A 17,952-nucleotide genomic window follows, 5' to 3' on the forward strand; every position below is an offset into this window, starting at 1 on the left:
TCAGGTGTATATCAGTATGTAGTGTCTCTACTTTAAAGAGTCCTCTCCTGCTGATGTTCAGGTGTATATCAGTATGTAGTGTCTCTACTTTAAAGAGTCCTCTCCTGCTGATGTTCAGGTGTATATCAGTATGTAGTGTCTCTACTTTAAAGAGTCCTCTCCTGCTGATGTTCAGGTGTATATCAGTATGTAGTGTCTCTACTTTAAAGAGTCCTCTCCTGCTGATGTTCAGGTGTATATCGGTATGTAGTGTCTCTACTTTAAAGAGTCCTCTCCTGATGATGTTCAGGTGTATATCAGTGTGTAGTGTCTCTACTTTAAAGAGTCCTCTCCTGATGATGTTCAGGTGTATATCAGTATGTAGTGTCTCTACTTTAAAGAGTCCTCTCCTGCTGATGTTCAGGTGTATATCAGTATGTAGTGTCTCTACTTTAAAGAGTCCTCTCCTGCTGATGTTCAGGTGTATATCAGTGTGTAGTGTCTCTACTTTAAAGAGTCCTCTCCTGCTGATGTTCAGGTGTATATCAGTATGTAGTGTCTCTACTTTAAAGAGTCCTCTCCTGCTGATGTTCAGGTGTATATCAGTATGTAGTGTCTCTACTTTAAAGAGTCCTCTCCTGCTGATGTTCAGGTGTATATCAGTGTGTAGTGTCTCTACTTTAAAGAGTCCTCTCCTGCTGATGTTCAGGTGTATATCAGTGTGTAGTGTCTCTACTTTAAAGAGTCCTCTCCTCCTGATGTTCAGGGATAAGTATGAGTATATTAGAGAGTATTATCATTTATACTGTATATTTCACAGTGTTTAGATGCTCCTTCTAATATAGGTGTTGTGACTGAGAATTGTGGGGGAAACTTCTGTAGCAATGGAGAGTCAGTCAGGACCAGAGGCGCGGGAAGGTATGTTGAGTGGGGTGCTGAGGTGCTGTCCGATGTGCTAATTACGCACCAACGGGGGGGGCAAAACCACACACACACAGTGGCATAACAATGGACTCCAGTGAACACTATTACGGACACTATAGAGCAGTGGTTTCTCAAACTTTTTTCAATAATGTACCCCCCTTCGAAAAAAATATTCAGCCAAGTACCCCCTGAACAGCGCAAAAACAATTTGTTAGGGACAAAATGCCTATATAAAGAGGTACAGTACAGCCTTGCACCATCAGTGTCTGATTTGTTAAAACAACAACATTGTAACTGAGAAACACTTAAATGCTACATTTCAAATGTTTACAATCCATCACTAAATTCATGGCAAACCAATTTTAACATCATGCAATAACACTAAGACGACATTAGTTGCATTGAACTGATCTTTTTAATAAGTTGTACTTACAATGTAGTGAGAAACATGGGCTTGTGCTTCACTGAGGATCTTTGTCATTCTCGGTGACAGGGAGGCAACTGCAGTTATTACACATAATATATTATTCAAATATAGCATGATAGGTCCACTTTACTGTATCATGCACGTTCAGGTCCATCAATACACTGTTTTGTTTTTGCATATTCATAAAAACCCAGTTGTGTGATTATAGATGAGGTCTGCAATAAAGTGAAGTTCAATCTGTCAAATTTCAGATACATTAGAAACTTCCTATCATCTGCAGCAGCTAAGCTATACCTTCACTCGATGGTCCTCTCCCACATCAACTACTGTCTGATAAGCTGCTCGAATGCACACTCTGCAGCTCCAAGGCCACTGGACTCACTACATAAACAAGCACTCAGAACACTAGACAACAAGCCATTCCGGTATCATCATTGTCACATTGTTAAAAAGTATAATCTGTTCAGCTGGGAAAATCTCAGTTTACAAAAACGTCTGCTTAGTTTACAAGATCACTCGTGGGCTGGCTCCTCCTCCTCTGGCTGGCTTCATCAGACTAAAGCCCACCTCAACCAGGGCTACTAGAAGTGCGGCTACATGTTTTTAATATGTTGATTAATGTACACTGTCCCTTGTTTTAAATAAATCAATTCAATAAATGGCTCAGACAATATGAAAAAAAAACGAATTTTGACTGTAGACTCCCATGTTGTACACACTTCATGCGATTAGGGTACAAACTGTCACTCATATCACCGTGAAACTCCCCCACTTCATCACCGACATTAACACAATTACTTTTTACATTACAAGCTTTCTGCCATGTATGTTTAAATACGCAAATTAGGCTTCATGTGATGATACCTTCTGGTGGATTTAGGAGAAATGAATGAACTCTTGGATGTGAATTCTGGATGTTGTCTTCCCATGACTCGGAAAGAAGACATGTTATGGAAGCAGAATGTCCCGTTATTGACCCGTCCATGAACATGTCCTGTTTGTCTGTAATGTCTGTTCCTCGGTTTGTCCTCTGGCAGCAGACGCTCCATCTCTTCAGATGTTGTTTTTCTCCTCCTCCTGTCCACACACTTTTCACACACTATCGGTATGTAGTGTCTCTACTTTAAAGAGTCCTCTCCTGCTGATGTTCAGGTGTATATCAGTATGTAGTGTCTTTACTTTAAAGAGTCCTCTCCTGCTGATGTTCAGGTGTATATCGGTATGTAGTGTCTTTACTTTAAAGAGTCCTCTCCTGCTGATGTTCAGGTGTATATCGGTATGTAGTGTCTCTACTTTAAAGAGTCCTACAATTAGATGGAAAACAGCTGCAAAGAGACAGAAAATTACAACAGAGACAATTAATCACCATAACAATTATTTTAGTAGAAAAATGTTTTCATTGAAGTTAATGTGTTGAAGGGAATCCTGTAAAAAAAAGTTTTATTCAAAATGGCACTTTATCAAAATGCAATTGAGTGCAACTTCAACGTAACTGTATTTTTGGTTCCTATTAGATAAGATGTACTTTATTGATCCCAAATTGGGAAATGTTTGCGTTGCAGCAGCATAAAAAACAAGGCATTGCACATAATTAGAAATTAAAAGAGTAGAAATAAACATTTCAAAAATTTGAAAGATATCAAAATAGAAATTAAAAAGTAGAAAATATGCATTTGACGTGAAGATGAAACATAATAGAACATGTTGCTTACTTCCCATTGGAATTAATAAAGCATTTAGATTGTTTACATTTCTTTATATTATCTAAACACAATTGCGTTTCTAGGCAACAGCATGGTTCCATTCTTACTTCCTGTCAGCTGATGTCCTTCACTCTTTATTTGGAATGGAACCTTCAGAATTATGACATCATCTTTTGCCTTCATGTAGAATTCTGATTCTGCATTGATCTTCTAGAATTCATCAGAGCACCAGAGCACCAGAGCAGCAGAGCAGCAGGCAGAAGCAATTTGTCCAGCTAGTGTCAGATCATTGCAGAAATAGGTTTTGTTGCAAGCAAACATTAGGGATACTTGCAGTGTTTTTTAGCGAGATAATCTTCACAAGTGAACTCAACTTTTGTGGGATTTTTGTGACGTTAATTCAGTCGAACAATTACATTTAGTTTGCTAAACAACAGGTCATTTCGTCACAGCAGTAGAGATGGAGATGAACAATAGAGATGAGCTGGCAGTCAAGCTCGAGATTCTGCAAAAAGAAAATCAGGAAATGAAGTTGTTGCTGGAGCAGGAGAGGACTTTAAGGGATAAGCTTGAGATTGAAGGCGCTAAAAATAAGGAAGCGATGCTCAAAGCATATACAGAGAAATCAGCTTTGCAGTTTAAGCACAATGTGAAAGTGAACGCCCTGGAAATTGAGCAGAACGTCTTGCGCGTCAACAATGAGGTCCTGAACATGAAATACAGAAACCTCCAGAGGTCACACAAGAAGGTCGAAGCAGAGATGGCTGCCTGGAACCAGGAACTCAAACAACTGAAAGAACCCTGTGTTGGGGAGCAAGGTGCAGAGATGGCTGCTTTGCGTGAGAGAAACCAGGAACTCCAACAACAGAAGCAGCGTTGTGTGGTGGAGAAAGATGCAAAGATGGCCGCCTTGCAAAAGACTAACCAAGAACTCAAACAACAAAAGGAGTGTTGTCTTGAGAAGAAATCTGTAGAGATAGCTGCTTTGCTGAAGGAAAACCAAACACTGAAACAAGAGAAGGAACGTTGTGTGGAGGAGAAGGATGCAGAGATAGTTGCTTTGCATGAGAGAAACCAGGAACTGGAACAACAGAAGGAACGTTGTGTTGAGGAAAAGGATGCAGAGATAGCTGCTTTGCTGAAGGAAAACCAAACACTGAAACAAGAGAAGGAACGTTGTGTGGTGGAGGAGGCGAAGGTGGACAAGAAAGAGGTTGTGGAGGTGAAAGTGGAACCAGAAGTGAGGCACAATGTGAGAATGAAGACCCTGGAAATTGAGCAGAAAGTCTTGCGCGGAAACAATGAGGAACTGAACATGAAATATGGAAAGCTCCTCAAGATGCACGAGAAGGACAAAGCAGTGATGGCCACCTTGAGAAAGGCAAACCAGGATCTCAAACAACTGAAAGAACCCTGTGTTGAGGAAAAGGATGCAGAGATGGCTGCCTTGCAAAAGACAAACCAGGAACTCAAACAAGAGAAGTTGCATTGTCTTGAGGTGAAACATTTTGAGATAGTCGTTTTGTATGAGAGAAACCAGGAACTGGAACAACAGAAGGAACGTTGTGTGGAGGAGAAGGATGCAGAGATAGTTGCTTTGCATGAGAGAAACCAGGAACTGGAACAACAGAAGGAACGTTGTGTTGAGGAGAAGGATGCAGAGATAGTTGCTTTGCATGAGAGAAATCAGGAACTGGAACAACAGAAGGAACGTTGTGTGGAGGAGAAGGATGCAGAGATAGCCGCCTTGCTGAAGAAACAGCTGAAAAAACCACCACAGGCACTCTGCATGGTGAAGGAGGAGCTTGTGGAGGTAAAGGTGGAGTTGGAGGTGGAACAGGAAGTGAGGGTCGATCCACCTGAGCAAACCAATGAGCCGATCCCAACAACGCAGAGGAGGACAACACCACGGTGGAGAAGATTCATCAATTCCTTTTCTTTTATCCGCCCAAACATCAACGATGACTAAAAAGGAAAACATAAGACTCAAAGGCAGCCCTGACATCGGCTTTAAAAACTTTAAAAAACAAACTCACAACATCAAAAATTAGTAAGACATTAAAACATTTCAAGTACAGTCTAAAGCTCAAAGTGAGTGAGCAACAACATATACTCACAGCCAGTCAGGATATATATTTAAACACTTCACAGTTATTAGATCTGGTTAGACATCAACAAAGGTTCCAGAAGAGACTCACAGTGATGTGCAGTTTTAGCCACTAGGGGCAAAAAAACAACCTTAATTTTAAAATAAATAAACTATTCCTTTGCTTCTAGCACCCCTAAATAAGAGGAACATTTAGTCATTACAAGTTATCAGGTTTATGTTATATCGTCATGTTTGGTTTATAGTGTTCATTTTCATATTTAAGTTATATTTTTCATATTTACTTAATAGTTCATTTTTATATTTATGTTATATTTATCATGTTTAGTTAATAGTCAATATTTATATGTATCTTATATTTTTCATATTTACTTAATAGTACATTTCTATATTTATGTTTAGTCCATTGTTTTCTTGTTAAGTTAAAGTCTTGTCAATCAATAAAAAAATAATAATGATAATGATAACAATACTGACACGTTTGATTTATTTCACGTTTGTTTCTCCTGTCTAAGTTTAGCTTCTTGCTTTTAATTTCAAGTCACCAGAGATTTAGTCTGAGAATTCAACTAATAATAACAATCAATACAAAGACATTCAAATTCAAAATAACACTAGAATTCTTTCTCGTTTGTTCCTCCTGTTTTTGTCTAGTTACCTTTGTATTGAGTGACTTTAGCTCACCTGGCTCTGCCCTGATCAATACACTGACTTAAAGCTACTTCAGTACTTACTTTATTACCTTGTTTACAAAGTTTGCATTCAACAATTATCATAATAAATATAAACAAATGAAAAAACAACACTATGTATTTGATTTCTTTCAAGTTTGTTTTAGTCAACTATTTGATTTTAAATGCAACAGCACCAGCAAAAGGTTTTTTTTTTTTACATTTCTGCTGATGTCCAGGTGTACAGTATATCAGTATGTAGTGTCTCTACTTTAAAGAGTCCTCTCCTGCTGATGTTCAGGTGTATATCAGTATGTAGTGTCTCTACTTTAAAGAGTCCTCTCCTGCTGATGTTCAGGTGTATATCAGTATGTAGTGTCTCTACTTTAAAGAGTCCTCTCCTGCTGATGTTCAGGTGTATATCAGTATGTAGTGTCTCTACTTTAAAGAGTCCTCTCCTGCTGATGTTCAGGTGTATATCAGTATGTAGTGTCTCTACTTTAAAGAGTCCTCTCCTGCTGATGTTCAGGTGTATATCAGTATGTAGTGTCTCTACTTTAAAGAGTCCTCTCCTGCTGATGTTCAGGTGTATATCAGTATGTAGTGTCTCTACTTTAAAGAGTCCTCTCCTGCTGATGTTCAGGTGTATATCAGTATGTAGTGTCTCTACTTTAAAGAGTCCTCTCCTGCTGATGTTCAGGTGTATATCGGTATGTAGTGTCTCTACTTTAAAGAGTCCTCTCCTGATGATGTTCAGGTGTATATCAGTGTGTAGTGTCTCTACTTTAAAGAGTCCTCTCCTGATGATGTTCAGGTGTATATCAGTATGTAGTGTCTCTACTTTAAAGAGTCCTCTCCTGCTGATGTTCAGGTGTATATCAGTATGTAGTGTCTCTACTTTAAAGAGTCCTCTCCTGCTGATGTTCAGGTGTATATCAGTGTGTAGTGTCTCTACTTTAAAGAGTCCTCTCCTGCTGATGTTCAGGTGTATATCAGTATGTAGTGTCTCTACTTTAAAGAGTCCTCTCCTGCTGATGTTCAGGTGTATATCAGTGTGTAGTGTCTCTACTTTAAAGAGTCCTCTCCTGCTGATGTTCAGGTGTATATCAGTGTGTAGTGTCTCTACTTTAAAGAGTCCTCTCCTGCTGATGTTCAGGTGTATATCAGTATTTAGTGTATCTACTTTAAAGAGTCCTCTCCTCCTGATGTTCAGGGATAAGTATGAGTATATTAGAGAGTATTATCATTTATACTGTATATTTCACAGTGTTTAGATGCTCCTTCTAATATAGGTGTTGTGACTGAGAATTGTGGGGGAAACTTCTGTAGCAATGGAGAGTCAGTCAGGACCAGAGGCGCGGGAAGGTATGTTGAGTGGGGTGCTGAGGTGCTGTCCGATGTGCTAATTACGCACCAACGGGGGGGGCAAAACCACACACACACAGTGGCATAACAATGGACTCCAGTGAACACTATTACGGACACTATAGAGCAGTGGTTCTCAAACTTTTTTCAATAATGTACCCCCTTCGAAAAAAATATTCAGCCAAGTACCCCCTGATCAGCGCAAAAACAATTTGTTAGGGACAAAATGCCTATATAAAGAGGTACAGTACAGCCTTGCACCATCAGTGTCTGATTTGTTAAAACAACAACATTGTAACTGAGAAACACTTAAATGCTACATTTCAAATGTTTACAATCCATCACTAAATTCATGGCAAACCAATTTTAACATCATGCAATAACACTAAGACGACATTAGTTGCATTGAACTGATCTTTTTAATAAGTTGTACTTACAATGTAGTGAGAAACATGGGCTTGTGCTTCACTGAGGATCTTTGTCATTCTCGGTGACAGGGAGGCAACTGCAGTTATTACACATAATATATTATTCAAATATAGCATGATAGGTCCACTTTACTGTATCATGCACGTTCAGGTCCATCAATACACTGTTTTGTTTTTGCATATTCATAAAAACCCAGTTGTGTGATTATAGATGAGGTCTGCAATAAAGTGAAGTTCAATCTGTCAAATTTCAGATACATTAGAAACTTCCTATCATCTGCAGCAGCTAAGCTATACCTTCACTCGATGGTCCTCTCCCACATCAACTACTGTCTGATAAGCTGCTCGAATGCACACTCTGCAGCTCCAAGGCCACTGGACTCACTACATAAACAAGCACTCAGAACACTAGACAACAAGCCATTCCGGTATCATCATTGTCACATTGTTAAAAAGTATAATCTGTTCAGCTGGGAAAATCTCAGTTTACAAAAACGTCTGCTTAGTTTACAAGATCACTCGTGGGCTGGCTCCTCCTCCTCTGGCTGGCTTCATCAGACTAAAGCCCACCTCAACCAGGGCTACTAGAAGTGCGGCTACATGTTTTTAATATGTTGATTAATGTACACTGTCCCTTGTTTTAAATAAATCAATTCAATAAATGGCTCAGACAATATGAAAAAAAACGAATTTTGACTGTAGACTCCCATGTTGTACACACTTCATGCGATTAGGGTACAAACTGTCACTCATATCACCGTGAAACTCCCCCACTTCATCACCGACATTAACACAATTACTTTTTACATTACAAGCTTTCTGCCATGTATGTTTAAATACGCAAATTAGGCTTCATGTGATGATACCTTCTGGTGGATTTAGGAGAAATGAATGAACTCTTGGATGTGAATTCTGGATGTTGTCTTCCCATGACTCGGAAAGAAGACATGTTATGGAAGCAGAATGTCCCGTTATTGACCCGTCCATGAACATGTCCTGTTTGTCTGTAATGTCTGTTCCTCGGTTTGTCCTCTGGCAGCAGACGCTCCATCTCCTCAGATGTTGTTTTTCTCCTCCTCCTGTCCACACACTTTTTACTATTTTTCCTTTTTTATTTATTTACTACTTGCACTATTTTTTTGTGTTCATCTGTGTTATTGTGTTGCTCTGTTGGAGGAGCCTGTGACCTAAGATTTTCATCGTCATAACTACACTGCAGCTATGTGCACGTATGACAAATAAAAGCCTTGAAACCTGAGGCCTGAGGCCTGTACTACGAAGCCGGATTTTCTGAGGGAAAATTAATAGAATATCCCCTCCCATCTTCAGAGCAATCTGACTATTATAACATTAGCGTTAAGAAAGCTTACTTAAATATCTGCCACGACATAAGTAACCGGATCAGAGTAACATTAAGTACAGTCCGCGGCACTGTGAGTGCAGACGTCGATGTGTGCCATTATCATTCATATCATATCATTCATCATAATGTATCATATATTTCCTTATCTGAGTCAGCTGAGCCGTATCTGGCCGTGCAACACTCACAGTGTCACATACTGTATGCAGAAGTATTATTTTAAGCAACACATTAAGTTGACGAAACACTCGAGTCAAATGTAATTAAAGTCAGATCGTGTCTTAGACGGGGCAGTGATTTCATAAACCTGTTAATGTACGCATTCAAACGCTTTTTCTTTTACCAGCTGTATTCACCTTGCAGGTGCAGCTATGTGGCTTTTATCCTGGATAAAGTGTTTAAGTCATGGATGTTTAAAGTTTAACTTCTTCATATTTGACTAATATTAAAGTTCAGTTTTCATTCAGGAAGTATGACGCTGCGCTGTCAGTACGCTTGTCCATGTTTGAGATTGGTCGAATGCTCCAAATACCACCCCTTTCATGTGAACGCGCACCTAACTAGATAGGACACGGCTGGCTTGAGCGATCCACTTGATAACCAGCGTCGTAGAACAGCTTAGCGAGAGCGCGTATGTTTTGGATTGGGCCAACCGGCTAACTCAAACATATCCAGGTTAGGAAAATCCGGCTTCGTAGTACAGGCCTCTGGTAACACTGTCTCGATCACTTTTCCTCTCAGAGACGCCAGCAGTGGTCTCTGGATGTAAAGCCTGATATAATGAAAAGCAGCATGTTATGATGTTATGGCCGTGGGACCGTACGTTGTGGTTTTCATCTCATTCTGATTCTGATATGGGGGTTGAAGCTTCCCAAAAGTTATTTCCTACTTGTGCAGATTTCTCTGTCTGAGGATGTGAGTTTTGTGGAGAATGAGAGACAGAAAAGAGCTGATGAGCGGCAGAAGGTTCTCCGTCCTAAACGTCTGAGTTCTCCGGAGAGGGTGTTTCAGTATCTCAGTCGTGGTGTTTGCCGCAGACCCATCTGAGCTGAGGACGACCCCTGAGATCTGCAGCCTCTGACGCAGAGATCCAGCTGCACTGACAGGCGTACGACCTCTGACCTCTCCTCCTCCTCAGCCGCGACCCCAGCTTCTGACGCTCCGGCATGTTGTTCCTACACACACACACACACACACACACACACACACACACACACACACACACACACACACACACACACACACACACACACACACACACACACACACACACACACACACACACACACACACACACACCACACACCACACACACACACACACACACCACACACACACACACACACACACACACACACACACACACACACACACACACACACACACACACACACACACACACACCACACACACACACACACACACACACACACACACACACACACACACACACACTGTGCATTAATGTAATAATGCATAGATAATAATATAATATATAATATAAGATAATAACAATATAAAAACTCACCTGAAGAACAGGTAATCGCAGGACGGGTCCCACTCGCAGTCATCGAACATCAGCACCCGGAAGTCACATGACGTACACCTCAACTGGTCACATGACCTGTAGGATGAACGCCGCCGGCCAGTGATTCTTTTTAAGATTTGATCAAATGTAATAAATATTTTCTGATTTAAACAAATACAATTATCTCGAGGCTTCTGAAAAATGTATTAAATGTGTTGTATTTAAGTAAAACTCTGAGGTACTTCTACTTTTACCGAGTACTTTCATTTAATGCTATTAGTTACTGTGCTTTTTACTCCTGTACATTTATCTGACAGCTTAATTTACTTTACAAATTCAGATTAAAATGTTATATATCGAAGTAAGATTTCTATTGCAGTATTTTTACAATGTAGTACACTTCTTCCTCCTCTGACAAAACAGACGTGACAGATTCTCTCAATAACAAATTATTTTTTCACACCTCTTGGATGTCGCTGTTCCGACTCCGTTAGTGACGGAGCTCCCGCCAACGAAAACAGGACAGCACCTGGAAGAAGAACAAACACATCGTCTACAAGCACACATTTAAAATAATAAAACCAGCATTCAGATGTGAGAGAATCAAAAGAGCCAACCGAACAGCTGGTGTTATCCACAACCTGGAAACTTTCAGAAATATAAAACATGGTTCCTACCTTCACTTAGGAGACAACCAAAGTCAAATGAATGAGTAAAAAGACATATCTAGAAGTTCTGAGTAAACTGGACTTTAGATTCTTGAATTGGATTCAATCAGATTCTTTACTTAAAGGGGACCTATCATGCAAAATGCACTTTTGTACGTCTTTTACACATGAATATGTGTCCCCGGTGTTCCAGGGAACTCACCAAGTGTCAGAAAACACAACCCTCTCTATTTTCCTCCATACCCAAATCTCTAAAAAAGGGGCTGCAACGGATCTGATAAAAACTGATCCAGATTTGAACACTGTCCTGACATCAGGACGGTGGCGCTACGGCTATTGGGCCAACTCCACCAATCAGGAGGAGACAGCCACGGCCATTGCCGTTCGAAAGCGTTGGAGACGCTGATGCATGATCTGTTTGTTTTTTTTGTTTTTTTAAGTATAAATATGCCTTATATAGGTATGGCCCTACAATATATTATTATAATATAGCATGATAGGTCCACTTTAATTAGGTAACATTCAGCAAAGGCAGTATCCGATGTTACGCTGTTGTGTCCGATCATTTTGACTTAATGTTTTTATTTACAGCCGGACTTGGATAGCGGCTGCTCGCTCACTCGGTGCTGGTTCTTCTTATATCTTAAGTGTTAGGGAATCATTTGCCCTCGTGTCATCTTTCGCCCTCTGACGCAGCTGACCAGCCTTGATCAGCCGCTATCTCCCTTAAGGAGGGGCTGCCCTAGCATATTGTTGTTGTTACCAGTTTGTGACCGGGCAACTCTCGGTCAGAGATAGTTATTGTTGTGGGACACCTGGAACACATCCTTCTCGGGGTGTAGATGACCCCGAGCCATAAGCGACAACAAATGTGATTCAGTGTCCTCAGCTGTTTAGTCTATCTAATGAAGAATGTTGATTACCCTTAGCAGAACTAGTTCAAACATCATACGAGAGGACGGTTTCTTCAGAATTGATTGTGGCATCTCAACCGTGTGGTCAGACCGTGGCCCGTGACATGTCTTGTGAATTCTCCGGTCAAAGCTCCAAATAAACCGTCAGTGTTTGCCATCAGAGCTCCAGCTCTCCTCGTGTCTCTCTGAGTCCTGACTCCATCAGAGCTCCAGCTCTCCTCGTGTCTCTCTGAGTCCTGACTCCATCAGAGCTCCAGCTCTCCTCGTGTCTCTCTGAGTCCTGACTCCATCAAAGCTCCAGCTCTCCTCGTGTCTCTCTGAGTCCTGACTCCATCAAAGCTCCAGCTCTCCTCGTGTCTCTCTGAGTCCTGACTCCATCAAAGCTCCAGCTCTCCTCGTGTCTCTCTGAGTCCTGACTCCATCAAGCTCCAGCTCTCCTCGTGTCTCTCTGAGTCCTGTCTCCATCAAAGCTCCAGCTCTCCTTGTGTCTCTCTGAGTCCTGACTCCATCAAAGCTCCAGCTCTCCTCGTGTCTCTCTGAGTCCTGACTCCATCAAAGCTCCAGCTCTCCTCGTGTCTCTCTGAGTCCTGACTCCATCAAAGCTCCAGCTCTCCTTGTGTCTCTCTGAGTCCTGACTCCATCAAAGCTCCAGCTCTCCTCGTGTCTCTCTGAGTCCTGACTCCATCAAAGCTCCAGCTCTCCTCGTGTCTCTCTGAGTCCTGACTCCATCAGAGCTCCAGCTCTCCTCGTGTCTCTCTGAGTCCTGACTCCATCAGAGCTCCAGCTCTCCTAGTGTCTCTCTGAGTCCTGACTCCATCAAAGCTCCAGCTCTCCTCGTGTCTCTCTGAGTCCTGACTCCATCAAAGCTCCAGCTCTCCTCGTGTCTCTCTGAGTCCTGACTCCATCAGAGCTCCAGCTCTCCTCGTGTCTCTCTGAGTCCTGACTCCATCAGAGCTCCAGCTCTCCTAGTGTCTCTCTGAGTCCTGACTCCATCAAAGCTCCAGCTCTCCTCGTGTCTCTCTGAGTCCTGACTCCATCAAAGCTCCAGCTCTCCTCGTGTCTCTCTGAGTCCTGACTCCATCAGAGCTCCAGCTCTCCTCGTGTCTCTCTGAGTCCTGACTCCATCAGAGCTCCAGCTCTCCTAGTGTCTCTCTGAGTCCTGACTCCTTCAAAGCTCCAGCTCTCCTCGTCTCTCTGAGTCCTGACTCCATCAAAGCTCCAGCTCTCCTCGTGTCTCTGTTGCGGCTTTCACACCAGCGCTTTTCCCTTTCTAGCTCCTAGCGAGAGCTTTTCTGGTTCAGCTCCGGTTTCCCTTTTCAGCTCCCGCTCTGTTCACACCGCCCAGAGCTGCCGAGAGATTTTCTCCCACAACAACAACGGGCCGGGGACTGCGTCGGGTCGACGATCGTGTTGCTTTTAATCATACGAAGCCAGATTAAATTAAATAACGACTTCTCCAACCTTATACTTTTCTCCAGAGTGCCGTGGTTCATTGTTTATTAATGTGTTTCAGCGGCATTTACCGACCGCTGCAGTGCTGCTCTTCCACGGGAGTTTATTCTCCCGTTAGCTCCGGGTTAGCTCACACGGCTCTAAAGTATTCACTGTCTGACTGTCACACAAGCAGCTGATACATATCCCCAGTTCCCCTTAAGTGAATGTGTGTCAATCTGAATTGACGCTGTTTGGCATCACAACGCTGTTATGAAAGTTTCTCTGGTATAACATGGGTGATGTTAGCATAGCAACCGAAGCTAAACTGACTACATGCTAAGCCGTTTTCTCCAGGCACTTTTTACCGGCGTATTTTTCATTATGATTCTACTTGTGATAGTCGGACATGACAACCTGTGCAGCCCATGTATTGATTCCATCCGATAGCTGCTATAATAACAAACAAAACGTCTGCCTGCTCTCCACAATGATCAATAACAGCGAACGGATGGTCAAAGTAAGGTTTCCTGCACGCCTCGACGTAAGCGACGCCGCGTCATAGCTCCAAAGCTCTTGCCTCTGGACCGACAACTTTTTGGAGCTGGAAGTGAACCGCATTCCGGAGCTATGACGCGCCGCCTCTGCGGTGTGAACAGGAAAAACCGGCGCTTTTCAGGCTCTAGCTCCGAGCAGGAGCTGGAAAAGCGCCGGTGTGAAAGGGGCATCTGAGTCCTGTCTCCATCAGAGCTCCAGCTCTCCTCGTGTCTCTCTGAGTCCTGACTCCATCAGAGCTCCAGCTCTCCTCGTGTCTCTGAGTCCTGTCTCCATCAGAGCTCCAGCTCTCCTCGTGTCTCTGAGTCCTGACTCCATCAGAGCTCCAGCTCTCCTCGTGTCTCTCTGAGTCCTGACTCCATCAGAGCTCCAGCTCTCCTAGTGTCTCTCTGAGTCCTGACTCCATCAAAGCTCCAGCTCTCCTCGTGTCTCTCTGAGTCCTGACTCCATCAAAGCTCCAGCTCTCCTCGTGTCTCTCTGAGTCCTGACTCCATCAGAGCTCCAGCTCTCCTCGTGTCTCTCTGAGTCCTGACTCCATCAGAGCTCCAGCTCTCCTAGTGTCTCTCTGAGTCCTGACTCCATCAAAGCTCCAGCTCTCCTCGTGTCTCTCTGAGTCCTGACTCCATCAAAGCTCCAGCTCTCCTCGTGTCTCTCTGAGTCCTGACTCCATCAAAGCTCCAGCTCTCCTCGTGTCTCTCTGAGTCCTGACTCCATCAGAGCTCCAGCTCTCCTCGTGTCTCTCTGAGTCCTTACTCCATCAGAGCTCCAGCTCTCCTCGTGTCTCTCTGAGTCCTGACTCCATCAAAGCTCCAGCTCTCCTCGTGTCTCTCTGAGTCCTGACTCCATCAAAGCTCCAGCTCTCCTCGTGTCTCTCTGAGTCCTGTCTCCAATTTCTTCAGAAGTTTCCCCCACACTAAGTATAGTATGTATAGTAGTTGTATGTAGTCTAGAAACCTTATTTGTATTTTCTAGGGCCTAATTCTGTTTTTTCCAAGCTGTTAGTTTTTTATTTCAGAACTTATTCACTTACTTTCTCCCTCCGGACTGAGACGAAAGCTTCTTCTCCTCCGGTCCTTTAGGAGCCGCTTCTGCCTGAAATAAAAAGGTAAAAGAAAAGATGATTAACTCCATAGTGTGTATACAACGTCATGTCTTTAATTTAAACATGAAGAGATGTTTAACCACCTGTGTTTGTCACCACAACTAATGCAACGTTCCTTTAGCTACATTTACAAAACCTGTCTGTAGTTTTCATTTGTTTTCATTATACCGCTCGGAGATGAGACAGGGAAGTCATTTGCTGATGTCAAACTTTGAGATACTAGCAGTTTGGATCAGTATTTTCAAAAGGTCTTAAAATGACAATCTAATAAATAGCTTGTAAATGTCTGCTCATCTCACGGCTTCTTTAAATGATCTATTTTCTTCAGCAAAGTATGTTTAATCACACAGATGCAGGTGTGCTAACAGTGTAATCTTTATCTGAGAAAACATTTGTGGTTTAAAGTTGTCCATGTGGAGAAAATCATTAATTGGGAAGGTGATATCAGTATTTTAATATATAGTACACGATCACCTTTCGTGGAGGGGAATCGCTGTAGTCTTCCTCCAGTAATTCCTCCAAGAGGGCGTCAATATCGTCAGTGACGCTGCTCATCGACTGTGTGGGTTTAGTGGCACTAAATCAGAAGAAATTAGTCAATTGTAACGACATGGAAATATACAACAAAAAATCATTACATGTTGCAAGTAAACAAGCCCAACAATGTTACCAAATGCTACACACCTTAGCCCTGAATGTATACCTCATAGACTTTATGTAAAGGTATTTTGTTAAGGATTCAGATCCTTACACATTAAAATAAAGACAGTGAGAGAAACAGCCACAGAGCAGCACACTCTGATAGCTTATAGCTAACAACAGCTAGCTACATTAGCATTGTTTACCTCTGTGTTCTCTGTTAGCTTTGTTTACCTCTGTGTTCTCTGTTAGCTTTGTTTACCTCTGTGTTCTTTGTTAGCTTTGTTTACCTCTGTGTTCTCTGTTAGCTTTGTTTACCTCTGTGTTCTCTGTTAGCTTTGTTTACCTCTGTGTTCTCTGTTAGCCTTGTTTACCTCTGTGTTCTCTGTTAGCTTTGTTTACCTCTGTGTTCTCTGTTCTTCGTTGTCTTTCCGGGACTCCTTCGGGTCCACGCGAGCCGAACATCCGACAGAAACGTTTCTACAAAACTTGTTTTCAACTTCATCCAGCAGTTCATCCAGATCGTCGCCATCATCGTCCATGGTTGTTGGTGCTAACCTTTATATATACAGTCTATGGTGCTAACCCAGCTAGCAAGCTAAAAGCGTGAGTTGGTTACTAAGTAACGGGAGGAAAGAGCGGAAGTGGAGAGACGCCGCCTTCAGATATGTAACATTAAAATTCACTTTGAGGATAGCCGAAAAAAACCAGGAGATGTTATACTTTTGATTTGAACCAGGGCCTTCCCACATTTGGGACCAATGGCCTCTAGGGTTACTGTCAGGTGTATCAAACACACAAAACAACAGACATTATTTGATAAAAAATGCTATAAAAAGCGGCATGTAAACTAGTGAACATGCAGAAAACTTGCATCGTACAAAAACATGCGAGAAAATGCTTTTTTACTCGAGGACTTGAAATAGTGGCGTATTATGTGGCACTGTTTGCTTTTCATAGGTACCTCATTGCGTGACACTGACACTGATGATTTGAGCAGATTTGTTCCACATAGAGACATTAGATAGTTAGTTTAAATTAACACTACCACCTCAGAGATAGGTGTGTATTTCCTCATTACGTATTTCAGTGACAGATGAGATGATACTTTTCATATTTACCTCATAAATAAGTTGTTTTTGTACACACTAATGCTTACGTTGGCAGACATACATTAACTCCTTGCATTTACAAATGTACAATTTGATCAACGTGTGGACCCAGTCTTTAAAGCTTCATTATCTGCCATACAGTACTTTGTTTATTCTCCTAGAAAATCCATAACTGATGTGGGAACAAAAGATGGAGGAAGACTGGAGATGGATTAAACAGAAAGACAGTTATTATGCAATGCTTATAGTTTAAAACCACGACGCTCGGTTAGCTCATATGTTAGCATAATGCCACAAACGCACAATATAAAGTGAGAAAAATGCAAGAGTAAAAATATGTAAATGTATTTATGTTGAACATAGAATGAAAAAGAAAAGGGACGTTGTCGGCAGGATTCGAACCTGCGCGGGAAGATCCCAATGGATTTCTAGTCCATCGCCTTAACCACTCGGCCACGACAACTGATGACAAATCGCCTTTACCTATGACGTATTTATATGACGCATACGTTAACATGTTACCTAACAATTCCTAACAATTCCTAACAGCTTTCCTACCAATTCCGACCCATTCCTAACACTTTAGCATGGGGGCAAAAGTATAGTAACGCCCATTCCATCTCCGACAGTGTTGACAAGGAAATCACAGAAAAAGAGGAGTTTTTAAGCAAATTATAATCAACTATGAATATCAGCGTTATTGTTAGGGATACACACACTTGACACCGAGGAAGATGTTATGATTATGCGTACTTTACGACTCAAATCATTCAGTAACGGTACAATGTTGTGTGGTAAAACAGCTCTTTTTTTTTACTTAAAGGACAAAACAAAAACAGGGATTTCGTCTACTACATTTAATTAAAAAAAAACAGACAAAGGTGAATCACATAAATGACCAGAACTTTTCTCTCCTTTAAAAACAATATTTAATATAATTACTAATGGGAAACCTTCTTAAAATGGTGAGTGAAGGGCAGTTTGTGCAGCAGTGTAGAGCACCAGCACCGATTGAAAAGACAAAACCAGGACGCAAAAG

The 17,952-nt window shown here is 41.8% G+C and overlaps 1 protein-coding gene and 1 non-coding gene across 2 annotated transcripts; both read right to left on the reverse strand.

Annotated features, from left to right (window-relative positions):
• Positions 1-9,536: 9,536 nt before the first annotated feature.
• Positions 9,537-16,460, reverse strand: cunh8orf37 (chromosome unknown C8orf37 homolog). The gene is made up of 6 exons (XM_034148107.1): positions 16,204-16,460; positions 15,637-15,739; positions 15,091-15,152; positions 10,956-11,021; positions 10,493-10,588; positions 9,537-10,139 (listed from the first exon to the last, which is right to left on the reverse strand). The coding sequence occupies exons 1-6, from the start codon at positions 16,341-16,343 to the stop codon at positions 9,980-9,982; spliced, it is 627 nt and encodes a 208-aa protein (XP_034003998.1). The 5' UTR covers positions 16,344-16,460; the 3' UTR covers positions 9,537-9,979.
• An 834-nt stretch (positions 16,461-17,294) lies between these two features.
• On the reverse strand, positions 17,295-17,376 carry trnas-aga. Its single transcript has one exon. It is a non-coding gene; the product is annotated as a tRNA-Ser (tRNA).
• Between the last annotated feature and the right edge of the window lie 576 nt (positions 17,377-17,952).

The sequence above is a fragment of the Trematomus bernacchii genome, unplaced genomic scaffold (genome assembly GCF_902827165.1).
Source record: "Trematomus bernacchii unplaced genomic scaffold, fTreBer1.1, whole genome shotgun sequence".
Taxonomy (NCBI): domain Eukaryota; kingdom Metazoa; phylum Chordata; class Actinopteri; order Perciformes; family Nototheniidae; genus Trematomus; species Trematomus bernacchii.